The sequence below is a fragment of the Scomber japonicus genome, chromosome 5, assembly GCF_027409825.1.
Source record: "Scomber japonicus isolate fScoJap1 chromosome 5, fScoJap1.pri, whole genome shotgun sequence".
Classification (NCBI taxonomy): domain Eukaryota; kingdom Metazoa; phylum Chordata; class Actinopteri; order Scombriformes; family Scombridae; genus Scomber; species Scomber japonicus.
This window is the reverse complement of record NC_070582.1, coordinates 12,803,600-12,826,846: the sequence shown is the minus strand read 5'-3', so window position 1 is coordinate 12,826,846 and position 23,247 is coordinate 12,803,600. Positions and strand designations below refer to the sequence as shown.

At 40.7% G+C, this 23,247-nt stretch overlaps 1 protein-coding gene across 1 annotated transcript; it reads right to left on the bottom strand.

Annotated features, from left to right (window-relative positions):
- On the bottom strand, nt 1-22,163 carry LOC128359203 (zinc finger protein aebp2-like). Its single transcript, XM_053319643.1, has 9 exons — nt 21,544-22,163; nt 20,691-20,901; nt 19,521-19,628; nt 18,621-18,807; nt 16,554-16,678; nt 10,759-10,826; nt 2,672-2,785; nt 1,301-1,330; nt 1-257 (listed from the first exon to the last, which is right to left on the bottom strand). Exons 1-9 carry the CDS (start codon nt 22,128-22,130, stop codon nt 251-253), a joined length of 1,437 nt encoding a protein of 478 aa, XP_053175618.1. The 5' UTR covers nt 22,131-22,163; the 3' UTR covers nt 1-250.
- Nucleotides 22,164-23,247: the final 1,084 nt, after the last annotated feature.

Below are 23,247 nucleotides of genomic sequence, written 5' to 3'. Positions count from 1 at the left end.
ACAAACTTTTCAAATTGTTAGTCCCATTTCACACCACACTTGGCTGCAACAGTGGTTTCAGATATACAAAATGGAAAATAAGAAGAAAAAAAAAAAAAGGAGAACTGGAGCATAACCAAGTTTTACTTCCTTTTATCGGCACTTCGCTCCCCCCGTTCAGCAGAAACAGATGAAGAGCGTCCCATCCCATATAGATAAACCTCCTATGAACAAGGATTTCCCCTTAAGTATCAAGTCCACAGATGACTCCTTACAGGCTGAGTACAGAGAGGAGAAAAGACAGAGAGAGAGAGGGAGAATAAGTTGTTCTCAGTGTGTCATGAAAGAGATTACAGTATGAGAAATGGGCTTTATCCTGGATGTTCAGACATTGAGCTGACTTCCTTTGCAGACACATTACACTGTGTATTTTAGAGCTTTTACTGCGCCGAACTACTGAGGTCAATTAATGGAATAATGAACGATGTCCAAATATGACCTCATGTTTGAATGAGAGTCGGGAATGCCAAGGGTCATGGCTTCTAAACGGCTTGTTTCTCAATTAACTGGCTTCACAGTACATGGGAACCATGAAACTGTGGGTGATATGTTATCAGTTACCACACGAGAGCCAGCGCTACGGGTAATCCTGCGAATGCATCAACATTACCATATCGTCAAGGCATCAGCGTGGTTTGATCCACGTATGGAAATTTTACGTGTGTGTTATATGCTATAAATATGTGGACTTCAGAGTTTAGTTAACAAGTGAAACTGAGGCGGCAACACTGCGCTGTCTGAACACACAGACCAACACCACAGTGAACTACAAAAGACTGTGATAAAAGACACTGCAGTTGTTACATTAGTGTTTCATGTGTCTATCTTTTATACATCAGCCTGGACTTCCTGTACATGTGTGGCTACATCATCGCTGCTACAAACTATGGAGATACTCCCCCGAAATACATTTAACAATTTAACTTTAATTTGCAAGAAAGATCGTTGTGTAAAAGGTAGCAGATATTATGCCCGAGATAATTCAGATTTCTGCTATTCAAATACAATTTTTACTGGTGTTACACTTCTTCTATGATACATTTGTAGTGCGGTTTTTATTCAGTATACGACAATACAGTCCTGTCCCTATTTATCATTTAATGTGTTTGCATCAGTAAGCAGGTCAAACTGCTTGTGTACTCATTGTAAATGATCAACGTGATTTTAATTGTTGGCTGTGAGCCACAACAGGACTGACACTTGAATGGCACTGTGTGTGTATCTAGTGCATATCAATACATTGCGTGTGAAATTGACTTACCTTCGCTTCAGCCGCTTCTGAGGAAGTGCTCTGGAAAGACAGAGAAGAGTTTGTGAACATTTTTGCTGTATGAGATATGTCCGTACTCAATGTTTAGATATTACATGGTGTGATCCCATTATTGAGATGATTTCAGTCCAGCATGACTTGCTGGGACCTGCAGAGGGAAACCTCTTAAATCACCTCTAACTCTCTTTCACTTCATCTCATTCACATGTACAGGGATTCAATCGCCCTACTACATTTTCTGCCACATGCACCGACCACCTCATTTGTTTGGGGATTTCATGCATTAGGACAACCTTGACATAAATTGGCAGAGTGCTGACGGTTATATTCAACTATGAAACCAGAGTCCGGCAGCAGCCCCTGCAGTTACTGAGCCTTCAGGTCTAATTAAAATCAGCCAGCCTGTGTGCTGATCAGCACACTTGTGTGCCATATATCTTCGGTAAGATGACCACTCTGTTATTTTAGGCACATTGTTCCTCTTTCAGGGTTCATTTTCAGCCTTTTATGGTGTATCATAAAGCTAAACTTGTTTTCTCATCTCAGTGACGAGTGTAGTAAGTCTTGCAGAGCTGTGCAGGATTCAGATAATCTCATAGCTAATGTTTAGTGGAATGTGGTGCACTTGAAGACAGAGAAAACAATATTATTTTTCCTTATTTAATTCTTTTACTGTGATCATTTCAAATTTTAGATGAACAAATTCAGACTGCATCCAATACTGTTCATATATTTATTGACCGAGAGGCTAAACTAAGTGAAATTCAGCCTAATTGTACTTCCTGTCAAAGAAACATCTTCAATACTTACATAAAAAATCTCTTTAAATTATTTGATTTTTAGATATCAAAGCAACAACAGAATCTGCTAATTCTGCTAATAAATCAGGTTGTACAATATTTGGTTCCTTTTACACACAAACAAAATGTGTTATCTCTTCACTTGTCTCCTTCACCCTACTGTAAGTCAAGGGTTGGTGCCACCTGGTGGAAACACACACACACACACACACACACACACACACACACACACACACACACACACACACACACACACACACACACACACACACACACACAGGTGTTGAAGGCAGGGGCATGAGCTTTTAAACACTTTCTTGTGGCACTTTAATGCTTCACACAAGGAATCCTACAGAGGATTAGAAAATATTTACATATGGACAACATGTGTTTGGTTGGCAAAATCAGACTGTAGCAGTGTGTGCACGTGCATGATTTGTGCAATGGCTTCACCACACACACACACACACACACACACACACACACACACACACACACACACACACACACACACACACACACACACACAAACACACAAACACACACACACAGACACACTCACCTATAGATGTTTGGATCTAGCATCATGGCTGTGTCCTGCGGTAACTGGGATAAGTGCACCACTTTAGTCTTCAGCCCAGATCGCTCTGTTTCATTCACCCACACGTCAGGTAGTCTGCAGGACAACAAACAGAGGGGACATGTGGTCAGAGTGTGAGCTATAACAAGAAAGAGGGGGAGAAAGAAGGGAGTGATAGAGTGGGAGTAAGGTCGAATGGAGCAGGGTGAGAGAGATGGACAAAGAGCCTCATTGAGTCCAGCGCACATGTTAACACCTTCCTCTGAACACTGAGTACATTTCCATAAGTAACATGGCCTTGACCAAAGCACTGGGACTGACACGCCTGACATGTGTAGACCTGCACACAAACACACACAGAGGACAAAGCATACTGTCCTTCTAAGTAACATCTACATTATATCTTCATGGTTATCTTTTGACTGGTGAAACATTAGGTGCAAGTAGTGTGTGTGTGTGTGTGTGTGTGTGTGTGTGTGTGTGTGTGTGTGTGTGTGTGTGTGTGTGTGTGTGTGTGTATGCATATGAGTGTGCAAGTGTACAATCAAAATGATCAGATGTGAGACTGAAATACAGAAACTGGACACCTTAAAACCAGAATAACCTCTTCTTTCATCACTTGAAGCTTAAAAGCAAGGAGGTGACGTCTTTGGAGCGACACACACTCGCACATGATGTACTGTACTGCTCAGCTGCATCTTACTGTACCCACATCAGTGTGATCCCCCTGTGAAAGAAGGGAGTGTGCGAGCAATGGCGTGGCAAGTCGAGGCGCAGGAGAAAGAAACAAAGAGCTTAGCGAGTCGACTGCGCCTCCCCTCCCTCCTCCAGCCACCCCCCCGTCTCCACCCCCAGCATTCCCCCCGTCACTATGTGCGTCATCAGAGGAGCCCCCAGAGATGCAGACATACACGAGCACACACACACACTCACACACTGCAGGCAGCAAGCAAGCAGCCGCACAGCCAAATCACCCATGCAAATGCCTAATCAGTTCATTCAGTGGGACGGTGTGCAGGTAGCGGTTCACATGCAGCATATTTAGCGCAACTAGGTGCCGATAGAGATGGAGAACAAAAGATAGGAAAAGTAATAGGAAACTGACAAATACAGGATGGGAAAGGGAAAGTGGAAAGAGAGGGAAAAAAGTAGTGGGCCTTGTGTTAATGTACAACTTACTTACACAGTAGTTACAAATCCTTTTATGGCTTGTTTTAGTGTGTTTAAATGCCTGGGGTGGAGCTAGCCACACAGGACAATTAGGTAAATACCATTAAGTAAAAAACACCGCGGGGGAATTGAAATCTACCAGAAGTTAGATGCTGCATTAAACTTCAAAAATGTATCATTGTAAGAAAAGAAAAAAAATTGTAATCAGTGTTTGACCCAAGCTTAGCTAGATGTGCATGAGGATCACAGATCTGTCTGTAGCCAACAATAATGTGCACAGTACATCATGTGTTATAAAAACATCTGGATTTACAAACAACAGCAAAAAAAATTGAAAGTACCAAATATGACCATTAGACCATTTGTGATAGGAAATCAAAGCCTGGCTCACCCTTATACTTCAGAAGCTGACAGCTGACTTTTAAACTTCAGTTATTCATTTATAAGAGAAAACATAAGAACTAAACAGTGTGCCAAACAGTTTAAGATAACAAAAGTTAGATGGTTAGATGGAAAAAGTCTTACCAGAAATGGCCTGTGCACATGTGGAAGTAATCATGTATTAGTACAGGACATATGATAGCAATGCTATCTGGTCATTGGATTTTTGGTGTTGAATTTTAATACTGTAAAAGCACAGAAAAGGTTTCATTTTTTATAGTTATTACTAAAGCGTAAACCTGCAACTAAGTTTTTATATAAGTCACATTAAGACGAAGTCTTTTTTGGTTTGTAGTTGATGGCAATAGTATCTCGATCCCCTTTAATGGTGGGGAGAGAAGAAAGAGAGAGTTGAGAAGAGGCAGGGACAAGACAAGAAACAGCCCCCTTCAAAGGAGCGTTTAAGTTTGGGTTAGTCTTGAGTTAGTGTCCTTCTGCAAAGCAAACCTAAAATGACAGAGGAGGACCTGCTGAGTGTTAAATATGCAGTAAACATTGCATGTGTTTTTGTGTGTGTACGCTCACATGCACGCTCCTCTCTAGAGTTGCAGTTAACATGTCAGAGTGAGTGTGTTGTGGTACTGATGAGTTATTGTATTTTGATGGATGGGTGGGCCATACTGGGTGGGGGTCAGAATGTCACACGCGTGTCATGCACATATACTCCAAAGTGTTCACACTGCTCCCTCACATGCACACACGCACATGCACGGAAGACATCTCCAACCATTCAGTCACACCAAGTCAAATAAAGACAAATGGATTTATTTGATTTTCCAGGAGACTGTTATTTGGCTCTCTTCTTTATGAGGCAGAAATGTATATTGTGAGTGAGGCCTCTGTGAGGAGAGCTGCTGGGGGTGCCTGCCAGAGTGAAGCCCACTCTTTCAGTCTGGATTGATGGCTGGCTCCAGGCTTCCAGCTTCCACGTGGTGACAGGAGCAATAAGTTCATCACAAAGCAGCAAAGTGTGTATTAAATCGCTAACATATTAAACGGCTTTATATGGAAAGACCAATGTCCTTATAAACGACATCATTCTGAAAAGTAGAAGAGGGAAGTCGAGCTGGTTCAGTCACTGCAGCCTAATGAAAAACTCTGCCTGGAAACAGGAATAGGATTGAACAACCATAGCACTGTCAATTACTTAATATCGTGAAGTTTGAAGTGTGTTTTCTTTATTCATTAATCTGTCAATGATTTTCTCTATAAATCAGTTGTTTCTTCTGTAAAATGTCAGAAAATGGTGAAATATGTCAAAAGGTAATATTCTCAAATGTTTTCATTTTATTTAAACCTTAACCAACTAGTCAATATATTTAATTTACTATCATAGAAGACTTAATAAACCAGGAAATGTTCACATTGGAAAAGCTGGAATCAGAGAATTTGGACATTTTTTCTTTTACAAAGAACTTAAAATGATTGTTCAATTATAAAAATGGTTGGCTATGAACTATCTATTGATCAAATACTTGATTAATCAAGTTATCATTGCAGCCTAGTTGCCATGCTAATTCTCATGAGGCTATATCCTACACAGATAATCGAGTTTTGTGTTACTCGTTATTTATACACTCTTTGTCTTTGCCTTATATCCTCGTTCTGCCGGCAGCTGTTTTGAATATGGTGTCACTGTGCGACGTTTCTTTCAACCACATTTTCTCTCATAAAATGTCATGTCTGCAAGCAAGAAGACTGTAAAGACAGGTGTAATGCTTTTTTTTGTTTTTTGTTAATAAATATACTGAAATATACTTTATGTTTAGGGGATTTATCTACCCTTTATCTTGAGCCTGAGGAAGTTCATTTTATAACTATCAGATTAAAGAAGTAGTAATGTCCATATACAGTAAAGACCACACCTTGACTCATCCAGCTCATCCACTGAACACTTCCTCAAATTGCATTCAGCCATTCATGTATTGCCATTTCTCTGTAACTAAAACATACAGGGACAGAATTTTCACACCTTGAATGAATGTTGCTTGCAGACGCTTATGTATTTATTTAATCCCTGCCTTAAAGGTTAAGTGTGCAAGATTTACTGGCACCTAGATGTGAGTTTGCAGATTGCAACCAACTGAATACACCTCCACCTCCCCTTTCAAGCATGTAGTCCGTGTTCTGGGCTACTGTAGAAACATGGTGGTGCAACATGGTAGTCTCTGTTGAATCAGACCTGCTCTGTATATAGATGTAAGGCTCAGTCTAAGCTTACGAAACAATTCCTTATTCTAATGGAATTATACACTAAAATATACTTCTGCCAAGTCTGTTCAGCTAGATGCCTCTAAATTCTACACACTGCACCTTTAACTCTCCATGCTACATTAGGGTTGCCAAATGAAGTTCCACAGATTTTTTTGTCCCCTGGGAGTGGAGGTATGAACAAAAAAACAACTAATAATTAAACTTGACACATTTTTTTCCTACACAGGGATCCTGCCCTACATAGACATGTCAGGTAAAGGTTATATTTACCACTATTTTAAAGACTTGTATATTTGTTTTTATTAATAGATATTTAGGCTGAGTGAATTTTGTTCAGGGAGTTATATCTCTTTTATAGAATTTAGAATTTTAGAAATTACCCAAACTAAGTCCATTTTGTCCCCATAGTGTTCTTGTTTAAGTTTATTAAAAAGAAAACAAATGTAGCTAATAAGTTGTAGTTATTGTGCCATACAGTACATCCAAAGTGTGAAAATTAAACTACTAATTTGTGATATTATTATATTACTGTGCAATTTGGACACTGACTAAATATTAACAAACCAAAGAAAGAAAAACTAAGTAGCTAGTAAAGGTTCAATACCTAACACGTGTTGTACATGATAAACACTGTGTAGTTTCTCCAAAATGATGCACCAGGTTGAATCCTGTGGCTCGAGGTATTCACTGTCACTGGCTGTGTATTCAACTGTTTGTTATTCTAAAACCCTCAACAGCATGCAGGGGAATCAATTCACCCATCCATCAAAGATTAGACAGCAATTATGGTTCTCTCTCGCTCTTTCAGCCCACCCACCCTCACCCTGGTTCATGTTCAGAACGGTTCATGTTAATCAGTTACTCATTAATCCAAATGGAGTTAATGAGTGTCAGTCAGAAAGTGAATGGTTTGCTCCAACATTAATAAACATGACTTCCCACATTCACACGGCTAATCATTGACTCGCTGGCGGAGCAACATACACACACGCACATAGTACAGCACTTGATTTTGACCTCAGTGTTGAGGAGTCATGACCACCAGATTTCCTCCCAGATACTAGGACATTATATTGAGTCAAAGACTAAATATTAACTCGGCCTTCCAAAACAAACTCACCCCACTCACCACCAATCATGCATTTCTCAAAACAATGGACCATGCTCCTTATCATACTCATAACACAAGGACTAACTAACTCTACAAGAGCATCAGCTGGTAAAGATGGTGACTTTTTGCATGCGACACGCAGCTTCAGCCTCAGTCTTTAAGCCTTACATCATGTATGTAGCCATGAGGTGCATGCTGCTCCCATTTTAAAACAAGTCAGCTGGAAACAATAGAAAGTCAGCCTGAGACCAACATTTTAACCAGGGACCCATTGTTCCAAAAATATGATATTTAGCAACGTTATCATGGCAAACTGTATATACTTCAATCTCCAGCTGAACTTTTGGAATATACAGTCACTAATTTTAAATATCACTGTGTATTTTCTTCACCCTCTCAATAGATAGGTTAGGGTTAGGGTACCTGCCAGGTACATTTATGATTCTGTAGTCTCTTGTTTTCTTCTGTATGGACTTTAGTTTACCACCATTCTCCTCAATTCTCTCCCATCACTTAACACACATCTCTCTATCCCACGACCATTTTGTTTGTTTTCCTCTAGTCTCTGCAACTCCCCCCCTACCCAATTCTTCCCCTCATCTATTCTGCCTCTATCTGTCTTTGAGTCATGGTTATCAATCTCCATCTATGTCTCTATGTTTGGAATTAATCTGAGGAGTCTTTCCTGATCACCAAACTTCATCTTTCTCTATCAGCCTCTCTCTCATTATTTCTCTATGCACAAGATTAAACTCCCACATGCAGAGCAAGGAGGAGATTGCAGAGGTGGATCAGAGAGGGGAAAATGAGAGAAGAGGAGGAAGGACGGAAGGATGAAGCACCAGAGGGTTGAGAGAACAAGGGTTTAGCAACAGTATGTTCAGTGGAAGCTGTCTGCTGCAATCTACTTCATGATGCATCATTCAGGTTTCTTTGCCCAGTGCCATCTTTGTTCCTCTTTTCACCAAACCTGTTTTTTTTCTTCTTCTTTGCCAGCCCCTTCCCCATCTACTTTCACCCTACTGGTGTCTTCTTTCTTCCTTCTATCTCTTTATTCACCTCTCCTCCCCCTTTCTGACTCCTTCCCCTCTCCCACCTCATTTGCCCTCTCTCCTCCTCTCTTTCATTCTATCTCACTCTGCTCTCTGATCATCTTCAGAGGCTGTGCAGTCAAACCCTCTAATAGGAGTGAGGAAGTGCTGGAAGTGTGGTGGGAGCTTCCCCTGAGCAAGAGCCCTGCTGAGAATCAGAGCGCTCTGTGAAGCTCACTCTCTATGAGACAGACTGATTTTATAAGCACTGTACTGAACCTGCCTGCACTTCTGCCTAATTGCTTGAATGAGCCGGTGCCAAGGTTCACCTCCACTGGGCTGAGTCTGGTGAGGCTAATCTGGAAATACGAATGTAGCTAGTGAGAACTGGGCTGAACTGCTCATGCCCCAGTAGGCTGAGCATCATTTTTTGAGTGCAAGTTCATCCAGAGGTTACACCAAAATACAGATGTGGACATATTTTTTGAACTGGGAATTGATGTGAAATTTATTGGACAGCCACAAAAAAAAAAGAAAAAGAAAAAAAAAATCAGCCTCCAAGTAATTTTGGATGCGGACCCGCTGTTTAAAAGACACCTCAATGCATCAGTCCAAGGTTTATCTGAGTCAGACAAAGCCAAGCAGATGGTACAGAACCAGTGCCAGGCCCAGAGAGGAACAGTCTGACTTTTTAATGGTTAAGTACAATCCTCTCCCTATCGGTGCTCCAGGCATGAACATGGGTAGCATTACACTTTGAGGACTTCAAGCAGAAGAGTGAATGTCACACAGACTGTAAGGAAACATGAACTCCCCATAGAAGAGCTCTAGAAAACAAATACAGGCCAGGAGAGGAAGGTTAGACAGATTTATAGCAAGCCCTGACGCAAAGGAAGGCCACTGTGTTGAGAATCACAGAGAATCGTAAAACTATCACAGACAGACACACATACATTGTTGATGTTGAACTTGTGCATGCATCCAGCCCCTCTGCTCAAAAAGGAAATGTTAGTGTGACAAGCCCTGTCTCTACATGGTAAGCATGTGCAGGAGATTTGCACATGTGGCACTGAGTTGCCTTTTCGTCTGACTAGTTCATGAATTCTAAATCTATAATGTGCCGACGTCTCAAGCTGTTGCACCAGCTCTGTATGTATTCATATAAATTTTGTGTTAATGTACAGTGTGAGTTACGCTATAACTGAGTAAAAACACTCAACAGAATCCTTTTTCTAAAATTGAAGTTTCCAGACACTTTTGTTGATGTTGTTATAATTTTTGAAGAAATGTTTGTGTACAATGCAACCTTCCTCACCCCCAAAAACATCACAGTGCAACCGAAGCAATTCATAAATGATCATTGGATTATTAATGAGGTACTAGAAACGCGCATTGGATTACATGTTAAATAGTTAATGCACTCATAACTTTCATGTTTCTAATGATTAAATTACATTTTAAATGCAGTAACTAGTAATTAGCGACATTTACCTGAATACTACACTGCAGCAAACATCACAAGTGTTGATTACAGTCTTACTACAGAGTTTAGTGTGACATTAACAAGTTTCAATGCAGCAGTCTGTGTTGACTTTACACTCAAACTTACAATCAGACCTACATTCAAATTGTGCAAAAGGCAGCTGGCCACACAGTAATAATGATTTAATAGAGAAAAAGATTATGAATATGAGCTTTCAAACTGAACACGATATTATAATCTATTCTAAAACCAAAAACTACTACCATATAAGGTAAGGTAAGGGTTCGTGCAGTTGTTCAGTATAATGAAGGTGAATTAGGTCAGAGAAGTTTCTAATAATGTCACGGTATTCAGATTAAACTTCATATCAAGCCAGTGAGTCAAGCAGCTCTTTGCTCAGGGGAAAAAAATAAGCTTAAACGTACGTTGGGTCCAGGTTAGAGGATGGTGTCACCTGTCAAAAAGCTCTGGAGATTTATGACAGCACAGCCTGACACCCACTGCAGAGCAAAATGTGGGCCAAATATCATTTAGCATTTATATTAGGCTTCCACAGGAAAGCTCACCCAACGTTTGGCACATTTCACAGTGTGTTAACTGTAAGGGGAAGTGTACTCACATGTCCTCAGGTGTCCAATGTAGGAGGACTTTCACCTTGCCAGAGCCCTCTTTCCTTTTGGCTAGCACCTGCACAGACACAATCAAGCAAACACATAAAACATGGTATAAAGGACATTTTTCCGTTCTGTGGTCATTTTGAATATATGTAGCCAAGTAACCTGTAGGTGGCATCATCAATGAAAAGTAGCCACCTAAAAAGTACAAAAGCATACAATTTAACCTACAGATTATAGTTAATTTTTAATTTCAAGCCAATCTATAATTTATCAAGCATCAGATTAGCATAAATGTGTCAAGTTTGGCTCTTATTGCAGCACGCTCTCTTGTCTGTTGAGAACCCGCTTCAAAGACATGCCCTCATCCTGGCCTCATCTCTCTAACCAATAATGAGGTTTCACGACTCAAACATCTCAGCAAGTGATACAGTGGGTGATCATTACACTAATAAGCAATGTGAGCACTGTTAATAATGCATGCGGGAGCTAAGTGAGATTTCTACTTTCAATGGGTCTCTATCCGACATTCCCCCCGAAACATGTAACTGCAAGATAAAATAATTCAAATCCAGACACAAGCATGATATGCCCTATGTCCCGGGAGCTGCTTATCACAGCTGACATTCCTGAGAGCCAGGAAAGATAGGCGCGGGGTGCACAGTGAGTCGTTATCACTGTCAACAAGTCACTGCTCTCGTAGTGGATTATGTCAGCACCAGAAAAAATTTCAACGCTTCAGAGGGGAGAGCGTCTGGTGGAGACTCGCACCCGCTTTTTATCGTTTGCTTTTATCTGTGTTTTGTTACCTGGTTTAACTACGGTCTCAACAGAATAAAGACTTGTTCTGCCAACATAACCTCAAACTTCTAAGCCTTTTCTACTTGTGAAAATACAGTTGAGACAATACCCGATTTCCTGGATAGTTGGACATTCCTCTACATAACATTGCATGTATCATGCTGTGTTGGTTTATAGTAAAACTAGTCTGGAATTCACACAAATATTGTCATTAGGGAAAAGGAAAGCTAGAAAAATAACCAGGAGTGTCAAAAATAGCCCCAGATATAACCTCTTGCGTCAATTGGCTCTATTATGTTAGGAATGTCTATTTTTAGGATGGTGAATGAGCTCACATGTGAAGAACTTCTCTTACGCACACGAATATCTGAAATTATTTTTGTGACTCCGGGGACTGGCTGCGGCATTGATGGAAACTGGTTTGAGGACAGGAGGGAGGAGGCTCCACTGAGACACGAGAAGCAGACAAAGACCCAGAATATCTTCTATCCTCTTCTTACAGATTTTCTGTCCCTCTGATGCTTTAGCCAAAACATGCGTTACTGTCTTTGTTTCTGAGAACTTCAATCTATGTCATTTATCACTCTGATCAGACAATTTTGCATTGCTCACACTCAGGCACCGGTCTTTGTCTTCTCTCCAGTGCAAATTATGACAAATTATGTATTTGTCTCATTCCATACTTTCTCCAAGCTAATATGTTACAAGAAATGGCTCACTCCCTTCTCGCTGTCAATACAAGAGGAGCTTTTAGAGACACAGAGAAGTGAGTAAGATCTATATTTACATTTTGATAATCTTCCAGGTAAAGAGCTGTCCAGCAGAAATTTTAGAGAAAAGGAAATGGGATGCAAACATGTTTACTTGAAGACTGATTAACTTTGTGGAAGAAATATTTAGGTTCGGTTAACAAATATGAATGTTGTTGTTGTTGGCCAGGAGCCTTCACATTTGTCTGTGAGAAGCTTTGCAAACAACAGACGAGTTGACAAATCAGCTGAATTGTTGCCTCTTGACTGTAATACAGTTTTCAGGCATAAGCCTCCTTTAAGTGGGCAAGAAAAGAAGTAGGGAACTGCACAAGTGATGAAACTAAAACATCTCATTCTTTAACAGATATACTGCTGATGTTTTAGAAGAAACCACACCTAATTACTGTTCAGATAGTTCTGATTTTTGAGATCCTGCTTTTTATTGTATTTGCTTTTTTCCCATAGTCCCTTTTGCTTGTTTTTAAATACTTTAATGACTTTTAGAGATCCCTTTATGACACTTCCAACCCAATCTTTAGAAGATTGAATAGAAGAACTACTTCCCAGCTTGTTCAGAGCATTACCCCCCTCATAAATTAGCATTGTTTCTCATTTTATTCCTGTTTATCTGTCTCCGACTTTATCTGCTAGCTTTCCATCAAGGCTTGGCTGGCTACTGCTGTCCCACCATAAATCCACACAAGAAAGAAGAGACAACAACAAGACCTGGCTGCAGCTTTAGGCTAAATCCTGTGCTGGCTGCAGTAGACCCCACCATAATGTAATATAAGTGTTTAAAGCCCTGGAACCGGCAGCTGCTTTACTGCCATTTGACTTAAAAATGCATAACTGTTGACCTGTTGTTTCTGGCTCCTTATAGCACCAGGTTAATAATCACAAGTCCAAACTTTACTTGGAGGGGTCAGGACTAAAGATGAAGAAGTGGGCTTGTGTTTGAATAGCATAAAAATGATTTATGAGCAGAGTGATGTGATGATGGCAGTCGGTGCTATAAGGGACATATCTTAATCCTCTATAGCTCAAGATGGAGGAGAGGAGAGGGAGAGAGGGAGGGAGGGAGAGAAAGCAGGAGGAAACAGGGAGTGAACAGTGAATATCAGTGTGGCTCCATAACAAGGCAGTGAGAAGCAAAGCTGGGGGAGGGCAGGCCTGCTAAAACTGGGTGCCTGTCTGGTGTCATGAGGTCAAGCTGTGGATGACGCAGATTGGCGCAATAACAAAAATATCCCATCATAAACATGACTGAGTTGCTCTGGCGTGTCAGTAGACTCACTAGCCAAACTCCACAGAACCCCCACAGCTCTGCTCCATCTCCCCAGGCCTGGGAGGGTCCTCTGGGGCCTGGGGTCTGACACAGCGCCGCAGTCCTTCTCCACCACAATCCTCACGGGGTTAGAAAGAAGGAGAATTTATGCCCAACCGGCCAGATCTCCTTCCGATTCCATGACCCTGACCTTCACTTAACCCCCTTTCCTTGTCCTCCCTCTTAATGTCTCTGTTTCTCTCCATTTGTTACTCTCCCACCCCTGGCCCGCTCTTCCTCCTTCTCAGTCTGTGTCCAAATATGCAGTTACCTCTCTTAACCTCTTCCCAAGCTTTATCTTTGCTTCTTTTCTTTTTTTTTCCCTCAGCTTTTCTTTTAAAATTCTTGGCTGGTGGTCAGCAGTTGAGGTTTTGTAGGAGCAAAGCCGAGCAGAAACAAGTTGAAAGGGACTGATCTAAAAGCAGAGCAAAAACTGTAGTGGGAGTAGTACTGATGTCAACACTCTTATTTACACTTTAACATGAACAGGAGTAACAGCAGGGAGTTTGTCTAATGTCCACTGAACACTGTACAGTCTCAGAAATCCTTGCAAGTGTAACTGTAACTAAAATTAATTTAATGGCAACGAGATGCATGAAATGGCTTCACGACCATCCGTTTGCATGAATTGAATGCATGCATGCATGAAATATGTAACCCGCAGGCTTATCACACAATTACATCTGACTTATCATGCACATCCCTACACATGCGTGCACACACAACCCTCCGATTCTACACTTACTGACTGGATCCTTTCATCTGTCATCTGTCTGTGAGATAAGATTCATGTTTTTTTGTTTTTTTAATCAGTAAAATCATATGTTGATTTCATAATAATAATATTATGATCTCTTCGTGTTCTGGTGTCACAAATTTCTGTTTCTGTTAATGTTTCTGAGCCGGCTTTGTTTTAAATTGGCTACTGATGTTTTTGTTTCACACATGTTTGGTCTTATGTAATATAAATATAAATATATATATATATGAGCATCAGAAATGTATATTAGCAAATGACTGTATAAATCTCACGGCAGTCATTTCATCCATATCACACAACCCCACAAACTACCATTCTTCCTGTGTGTGTACCTGCACAGGTAGGTACAGTCTGCATGTGAGAGGTTTCACTCACATGTGCACTGCCTCAGGAGATGCAGTCACTTTTCTCTTAAAAAGGAGAAAATGTGGATTTTACTACTCATAAGCACACTAATTGTTTCTGCTAGGTTAACCAGTGCTTGCATGCTACAGTAGCATGGCACAACGGCAGATGTAATATATAATTCATACATAAATTAACTAATTGAAGAGAAAAAAAACACCAAATGATGATTCTGACTTTTTTCAAGCTTTTAAGGAGAAATGGCACTATGATGGAATTTCAGGGTCTTAAAAAGGAGACAGAGTGCTGCCTAGTGGAACTGTACAGAAACAGCAGTCATTCAAAAAAAAATCTGCCATTCATACCCCTCACATCCAAGATGTAATAACAGTTAACCTCCCTTAATACAAAATGTATTCCTGAACTATGCTTTTGAAGCTGTTGTCAGTGAGAAATGGAGAATCTCTCTCTAATAGTTTTTTCCCAGTGAGTGCTCATATGTGTCCTCAGTAGTAAGGTGCAAAGACACTTTAGAGCTCATTAATAATGTATCACACACTGGGCTCAGAATGGACCGAGCACCATACACAAAAACAATCCAATTGTCTTTCCCATGAAGCCCGATTCAGAGAAAAACAACAGCAAGCCTTAGGGCAATTTACAAGGTTCACTTCAAGTGCACCAAGAAAAAAATCTGCAGTGATCAGAGGCTGTTTTTTTAAAAAGTGATACTTTCATGCCCCCTGTTGACTAAAAAGAAAATAACAAGAGATTAAGACATTGAAGAAAATCAAGGAGCTTACATGTGACAACCATACATATCTTAAAGCTTTTACACTATATTATATATATATATTATCTAGAATATATATGTTATTTAGAAATAAAGAACATGTACAAACCTTTATATGTTTTCATCAATGTCTCAACAGCGATCTTTTGATGCTTTGTTTCATCTGTTGTGTTTAAGTGTTTCATGTCTCATGTCGTCTTTTGGGAACACCACCACTGATACTACATTATGCCTACAACCAATAGATCTTTCCAATGTGCAAATGCAGAGGCTGAAATTGTTTGTGGCACTGTGAGTAACTCCTATACAGAATTCTCAAAATGTGGAGATACTTTGAGCTTCTGTTATGTGAAGTTTTGAAATGTGAAAGTATAATTAAAAGTTAACAGTTGCTTAATCTTGTCTAACTTGAACAAGTCTTAAACAGCTCCAAAGTAATTAACATTTATAAAATTTCAAATAATACATTTCTGTTTATGACAAAATGTACGTAACTTTAAAGCTACCCTTACCTTTGTTACATTTTGGTTTAGGTTAAAATGCTAGTAAGGTAATGGCACTCTAAAATGTTAGAGAGATCCAACAGGCATAGAAACTCATCATTATTCCATTCTTATAATATTCTGTGAAAACTCTGACCAATCATATCATTCGGTCGGAATAGGAGGGAGGAGGGGTTGTTGCTGTTCATGTTTTTTCAAAGTGCTGTGTGAAATGCAAGAAAGGTAAGAGTCGCTTTAATACTGAATCTAAAACGAGCCTTTCTTTTTGTCTGTATCCAGTTCTTCATGTTGGGATATTGTTAGATATATTCAACCTTTAAATATGGTTTGTGTTTGCTAAATAAGGAGCAGTAAACAATGAATTACTAATTTTGAGACTCAATCATGAAGCAGAAGAATGTATGAAAGTATGAATATTATCCTTCACCTTTTTGCCTACCTGTGACTCTTTAAAGCACTTAAAATGGACAAAAGTATGGAGAGGTTAACACTACTAGACAGTGAAGCTGCACACAGACTCACCGTGCTGTTAAAGACCACACTGTGGCCATTGCCCACACTTTCAATGTGGGTGGCGAGGTTGAGGCAGATGGCTCTGTGGCGGATAGCATCCATGGTCTGGGCATCGAAGAAGTCATGGGGTCTCGCTGCAGGAGGAAAAGGACAGACTTGGATGAGAGCAGAGTCAAACAAACATAACACCAGGGTTCCTACTGTGGTCCTGATCTATTAAAAATTCCATGGCTTTTCCAAGTCTCTCTGTAACTAACCATAACTACGTCAGAATCATTTCATGACTGAAAAATACTAGTCCTTTGTGGTTTTTAAATGTTACTTTGCAGCAACAAAAACTCCAAAGTCAGTGAAAAAGGAAGTAAAATGCTCCATATAAGCTATAGTAATGAGATTCTTTATGGTCTGAATAAGTGCCACGCTGCACATATTCAGTGGTCAGAGAGCCTCTTGACATTGCAAATGATTAGAAAATATATTTATTCAGGATTTTGAGCGTGAGGTGAACACAAAGTGCTCTGTAGTCAAGAACATGAGAAAATACCATTGTAGAAATGAGGAAGTATGAAACGGAAATAAAAGAGGAAGCTCCTGTACATTTTTACACCTTTGGTAAATGTGGGCTAAACAACCCGACTTGCAGACACATGGTCATTATATACTACATTAGATTTCATTGCAGCCATCAACTATGCACAAAGACTTGAAAAAACAAAAAAGCTTTATAAGGACGGAATTTCCAAGAAAATGTTATTTTAAGAGTACTCCACTGATTTAGCTTGCACTCAATGGTAATGCTAAATGCATTACCATTGACCATTACCATTACCATTACCATTTAATCTATGAATTCTTCGTCATAACCCGGTTAAAGTAAGTCAGTTTTATATACATGGCTAAATATCACACATTTGCCTCAGGACACTTTACAATCTGTACAGCTTACAAGATCCACTGTCCTCGGACCCCTCGTTTGGTGTCTACATTACCTGCAATGCAACTCACCCACAGACAGTTTGGACATAAATTCGAGTGCGTTATGATTGCTACTTATTTTTATTTATATAGCACCAAATCACAACACAAGTTTTCTCAGGTCACTTTTCACATATAGCAAATTTAGACTATCCTCTTTAATTTACAAAGAGCCAACATTGCCTCATGAGCACTTGGTGACAGCAGCAATGTAAAACTCCCCTCTAACCTGAAAAAACCTCAAGCAGAACTGGACTCTGGGTGAGCAGACTTTTTAAATTTTCAATTCTGAATGATAACTATGATGATAGCTACCTTGGGGGTTATCAATCTGTTATCAGTCAATTAAATTAGGTATAACCTCCAATATACACAATGTGTATCGAATACAAATAGAAATGGAAAACTATTGGTGTGGTCTTCTAATGAAATGAATGTATGAAAATTGTAAAATGCATAGTAATGGGGGTCATGAGTTTTTCAATAACAGAAAACTGGAACATCTTATCTGTCTGTAATGTAAAACATTTAGATTTTACTTTTGCACTTCACTTGCATCTTTATATCAATAAAAACTTTCATTCAATGATCTGGTTTCCGAAGACAAACAGAACTGAAAGAAGCAGAGGTGTGCAAGTAGAAAAAAAAGAGCTGAGTCTGCAAAATGCTGATAAACCAGGCCATCTCAGGCAAGCCTGCCACCAGAGAGCTAACCATCAATATCTACCTGCAAACAGACACAACGACTAAAAGGAAGTATGAGAATAAGCTCAAACTTTGGTCTCTGAAATGCAGAGCTTTGCCATGGGGGAAATCTGTCTGTGTAGCTGTGTGCGTGTGTGTGTGTGTGTGTGTGTGTGTGTGTGTGTGTGTGTGTGTGTGTGTGTGTGTGTGTGTGTGTGTGTGTGTGTTCCAGCTCAGGCATCTCCAATAAAGACATGTGGGAAGTTACAAGCTGAAAACATCTGTTTTAGCACAACAATTATGGCACTACATCAAAAAACTTGTTCAGCTTGTAATCCATACTAAGAAACACAAGTGGGAAACATAACGAGAAACATTTTCAAACACAATTTGTTTGTGTGTCTGTTAGGTACGTACGTAGGGAGCACCTGCGTTTGTTTTTGAGTTTCTTCCTTTTGTTGAGACCAGCCTTGGAGGGCGACTCCTCTTTGAGTTTGGCCTGGCTGGACATTTTGGAAGAGCTCTGCTGGCTGAAGTGGCTCGGTACATGGCGAGCCAGCCCTCCTTGGGAAGCAAAGCTGGCGTTGCAGCCACCAACTACACACTGCAGCAGAGCAGAGGAAAAAACTAATTTGGGGAAAGTTCTTCCAAAACTGTTGTTATGGCTACATTTTCCACTTTAAGTTCATCAAAAAAAAACAAACACACATTTTAATTGCAGATAATAGCGTGACGGGGAATTGGTGATTTGGTTCAAAGTCTTGCATTTGCATTTTGGACTTCCTTAAGGTGTGCAATCATGTTTAGGCCAAGGCAAATATACACTGAATTTCAGTAATCCGGATGAGAAGTGATAAAAAGCATGAATAACCCTTCGAAGATCATGAAAAGAATTAAATATATAATTCTGGAGGTATTTCTCAAATAGAAGAAACACTACTCGGTAGTGTAATCTTCTAACATGGGACTCAAAAGTGATAACTCCAAGATCTGTAACAGTGGGTACCACATGCTGAGCTAGAGAGCCAAGAGCAGCCAGAGGTTGGCCATGTGTGTGCTCAGGGCCTACGGTATAATAAGGATTTCCACTTTGGAGGAGTTAAGCTGAAGAAAATGTATTGCCATCCGGTCCTTAACTGCAGCTAGGCAATTACACAGGGGAGATAACTTGGCTGATTCAGATGGTTTAGAAGACAAGTAAGGACAGTGAAAGGAAATATCAGGGTGTTTGATATTTTGGCTCCAAGAGAGAAAATAAAAATGAAATCAAATTGGTCAAGCTGTGAGTGTGCGTTATATCTGAGTTATTGGTTTTACCTTGAAGGGCTTATCTCCGCTGTGGGTCAACATGTGTCTCTGGAGCCAACTCTGACTGGTGGACGGGGTGTTATACACCTTACAACCCTTCCATAGACACACAAACACCTGAGGAAATCAGACAGAGAGGAAGATTGGAGAGGAGGTTTGTATAGAAGAAACAGATAAAAAGATGATACAAGAGAGGGGGGAGGTAAAAAAAGGGGACATAGTTAAAATTTCAAAACAATTATGACAAGAGCTGTTTAGTTGCAGCTTGGGAAGGTTTTATTAGACAAAAAGACACAAGGTTTCAAAAGTGGTCGATGTGAAGTTGTCTGGTCCTAATTTCCACTCTCTAGAGAGAGTCTGGGGACTTTCTTGGAAGCTACCTTTAGGTGGAATAGGTCTCTTTTGTTATTGTAAAGAAAGAAAATGTCAACATGTAACCATAACAGCTGATTTAATTCACACAACCTAAAAACATATGGTACATTACAGCTTTAAATAAAGTTCCTATAAAGTAGTCTCACGTTATCAAACAATCGGAGATCTCTGCCTACCAAAGTCTGGGGATCTAAACGCATAGTAACTGCTTGAATTGACATTTTGTCTTCTCCACAGTTAACTGCATGTGACTGCCCCAGTATCAAAGGCTGCCCTAAAGATTTGGTATTGGTTCTGCTATGCAGGGTTTTCCCCCTCTCTAATCGTTTCCACCCACTCGTTTTTTAACATCTAAACATGGGAGACTGTCCTCAAGTCTCTGTGCACGAAGTGTGTAGAGACTGACCTGTGAGTCTACAGTAAAAGTGGCATAGATAATGTGCTTGGCCTCCAAAAGAAGGCCATGCTTGTTTATGTTGGTATACAATGTTTTGTCCATTATGATTAAATGTTCCTTTTGACCAAAATTCCAGATATGTTCATGGAGCATAGAGTGAGCAGTTCACTCAGAATGAGGATGCAGGAAGTTTCAGTTTTATATTTTCCAGGTTTGTAGAATTTCTGCCTCCACTTCAATACAATAATGATTTATGTGATTTCAAATATTAAACATTACTGTCCAGAAAACAGGGTCCTAGTTACTTGAGATCATCCACAGACCACACTGTGAATAGCAAGTTAACCTGTAAGACAAGAATAAAGGAGATCAAAAAGGAGTTTGTCCAAAAGTTCAAGTCTACTGACCCCTCCTCTTTGTCCGTCCACATGAATGCCCCTGATATGCTCAGCCAGATCAGGACTGGAGTTAAAGCACTGTGGACAGAGGTCCCAGCAACAAGGGTAAGCCACTGTCTTGGTCCCAGAGGAGCTGGCACTGCTTTGTCCATTCATCATAGCAGGGGTGGAGCGGCCACTGGACACCGTGCTCTCCATCTCCATTAGAGTGCTGCTGATACTGAAAGAGAGAGGGGAGGGTTGGGTAGATAGAGAAGAATGAAGCTCCACAAAACATGAACAATAAGTACTACATCTTCATAGCTTAGATGAGGCTTTGCACAGCCATGAAGAACAGGTGCAGATATTACTACACACATTAAATAATCACTATGCCTATGCATGAAAGCCTCCTGGCTGAAACTGGTTTTCCATGCATGCCACTTTCATTGCTCATGCCAAATCAATTATACCATGGCACTATATCATCAATTTGTTGTGCTGTCAACATCACCAAAGGGCTCATAATAGTTTACTCATCATTCATTCATCTTTCCCATTATGAGCCCAGTATTGCAGCCACTGTTTTATTAATAAAATCAGTAAAATTACCATTTAATTCATGCACATTCCCCATTACGTTTAAAGTAATTAGCTTATTATAAAGCCATGACAATTAGAGATGAATGAGAGTGTGAGGGCAGCTTTCCAGTTTTGGTTGTAAAGACTACAGAAAACAAGTAGGCTACCTTTTAGATAGTTTGACTGATATTAACAAGTGTTACAACAGGTCTTCAACTATACTTTGAGGCTAACATTTCTTCTTTAAAGGTGAGATGAGAGGACAGACTCCGGCTCATCTACTGTCATCTCTTCGACCTACCTGTCCTCGGAGTCCATCCGGCTCAGCGGTTCACCGTCTGAGGATGAGATCTCCACACTCGGTCGCCTCTTGTCTCCCAGCTCCCCGGCTCCGCTGCTGGGTTTCTCACCGTCTTCACAACCGGGTTTGCTCTTCTCGCAGTCCATCCCCGAGCTTTCCTCTGCAGGCTCCTCTTTAACGATAGCCTCTTTCATTGCGTTACTGCCGGCAGGTTCGTTGTTGACATTGCCGTCCCCCGGGCTTTCCTGTGCCTCTTGCACCTCTTGCACCTCTCGCACCTCTTGCTTTTGCTCTGCTTCTTCGGGAGCGGTTGTCTCCTCCCGGTTGCCCGCTGCAGCATCGTCTGTCAGCGCCTCACTCGCGGCCTTCTCTGCCGGTGCAACGGGTTTCTCTTCGCCGGCCTCCGCCTCCGTCGCCACCGTTTTCGGTTCTACGCTGCTGCCCGGATCCTCTGTTTCCGGTTCGGTAAGGCCTTTCTCTTTTTCCTGGCCGTCGCCCTCTGTGGTCTCCTCCACCGGAGCATCGTTCACAACGCTCAGTGTGGATGTTTCTTCTGCAGCGGTAGCAGCCATTTCCACGGCGGGCATACCGTGGGACACTTTCGGTATTAAAATTTACCCGTGGCACCGTCCAGCGCTTCACTGCAGCGAGAGAGAGAGGGCTGGGGCAAATCGCACTGTAGGCTCTGTGATTGGACAGAGTCGGCTCAAGGCGGAGAAACTCTGACGCTGGTATTTAAACTTTCCATGTGTTTCACACAAGCTTCATTTAAAGGGGGAGTCTGTGTTTCCCAGAGCAGAGGGCTGGTTAAATTTAAGGACCAGTGTGCGTGATTTAGTGGCATCTAGCGGTGTGGTTTCAGATTGCAGCAGAGATGTATCAAGTGAACTGGAAATAAGAGTAGTGCTGGACTTTAAGGCAAATTTGACATAGTGGCCACACGATGTAATTACAACATCACACTGGCCCAAAGACTCGGTTTATTTTGGCTGCATTACATTTTACCTCGGAAGTTGAAAGTCAGAGCTGGGAATAACCTCACGCCCGAGTTTGTGTCATTCCAGTTTAAAGTCAGAAAACCAGTTCTAGCCAGGTTAGTCATTGATAGCAATACCAGTTGATAAAAACACATTTTACTGTATTTTGCTTACACCACAGCAATATGTCCACAGAAGTTGGACAGTGCTGTGTGTACATGACTGATTTAACGAGACACCAATAAGACAAAACTGCTATTAAACAGGATAATACTATACATGGGGCTACCATGTTGGATTTTGAGGTCGGGGCTGGTGGGGTACATCCAACTTTCCGAGTCCGAGATCCGACTTCAAGGGGCATTCCAGTTGAAATTTCGGACTGAGGACTCGGAAATTACGACTTCTGAGTAAGGAACGCAGCATTACACTAAATTAATTTTTGTGTCACAACCACCGCAAAATGACTCTTTCACACTTTTCATCAGAATTTAGTCCATTCGGTCAGATCACATTTCTAAAGTCTAGAGGAGCCGCACAATTAAATTGTTTTATCCCCATTCAGGTTAGCTATAGGGCCAGACTGGACGTTATCTGTCTTACCTGTAGTCTCTATTTAGCATGCTTGATGAACGCATAGCAGTAGGCTATGTTTTCATCCAGGTAACTTCTTATCAACAGGAAGTATTTTGTTTTTTGTTTGTTTTTTTGGCCTCATGCACTACTG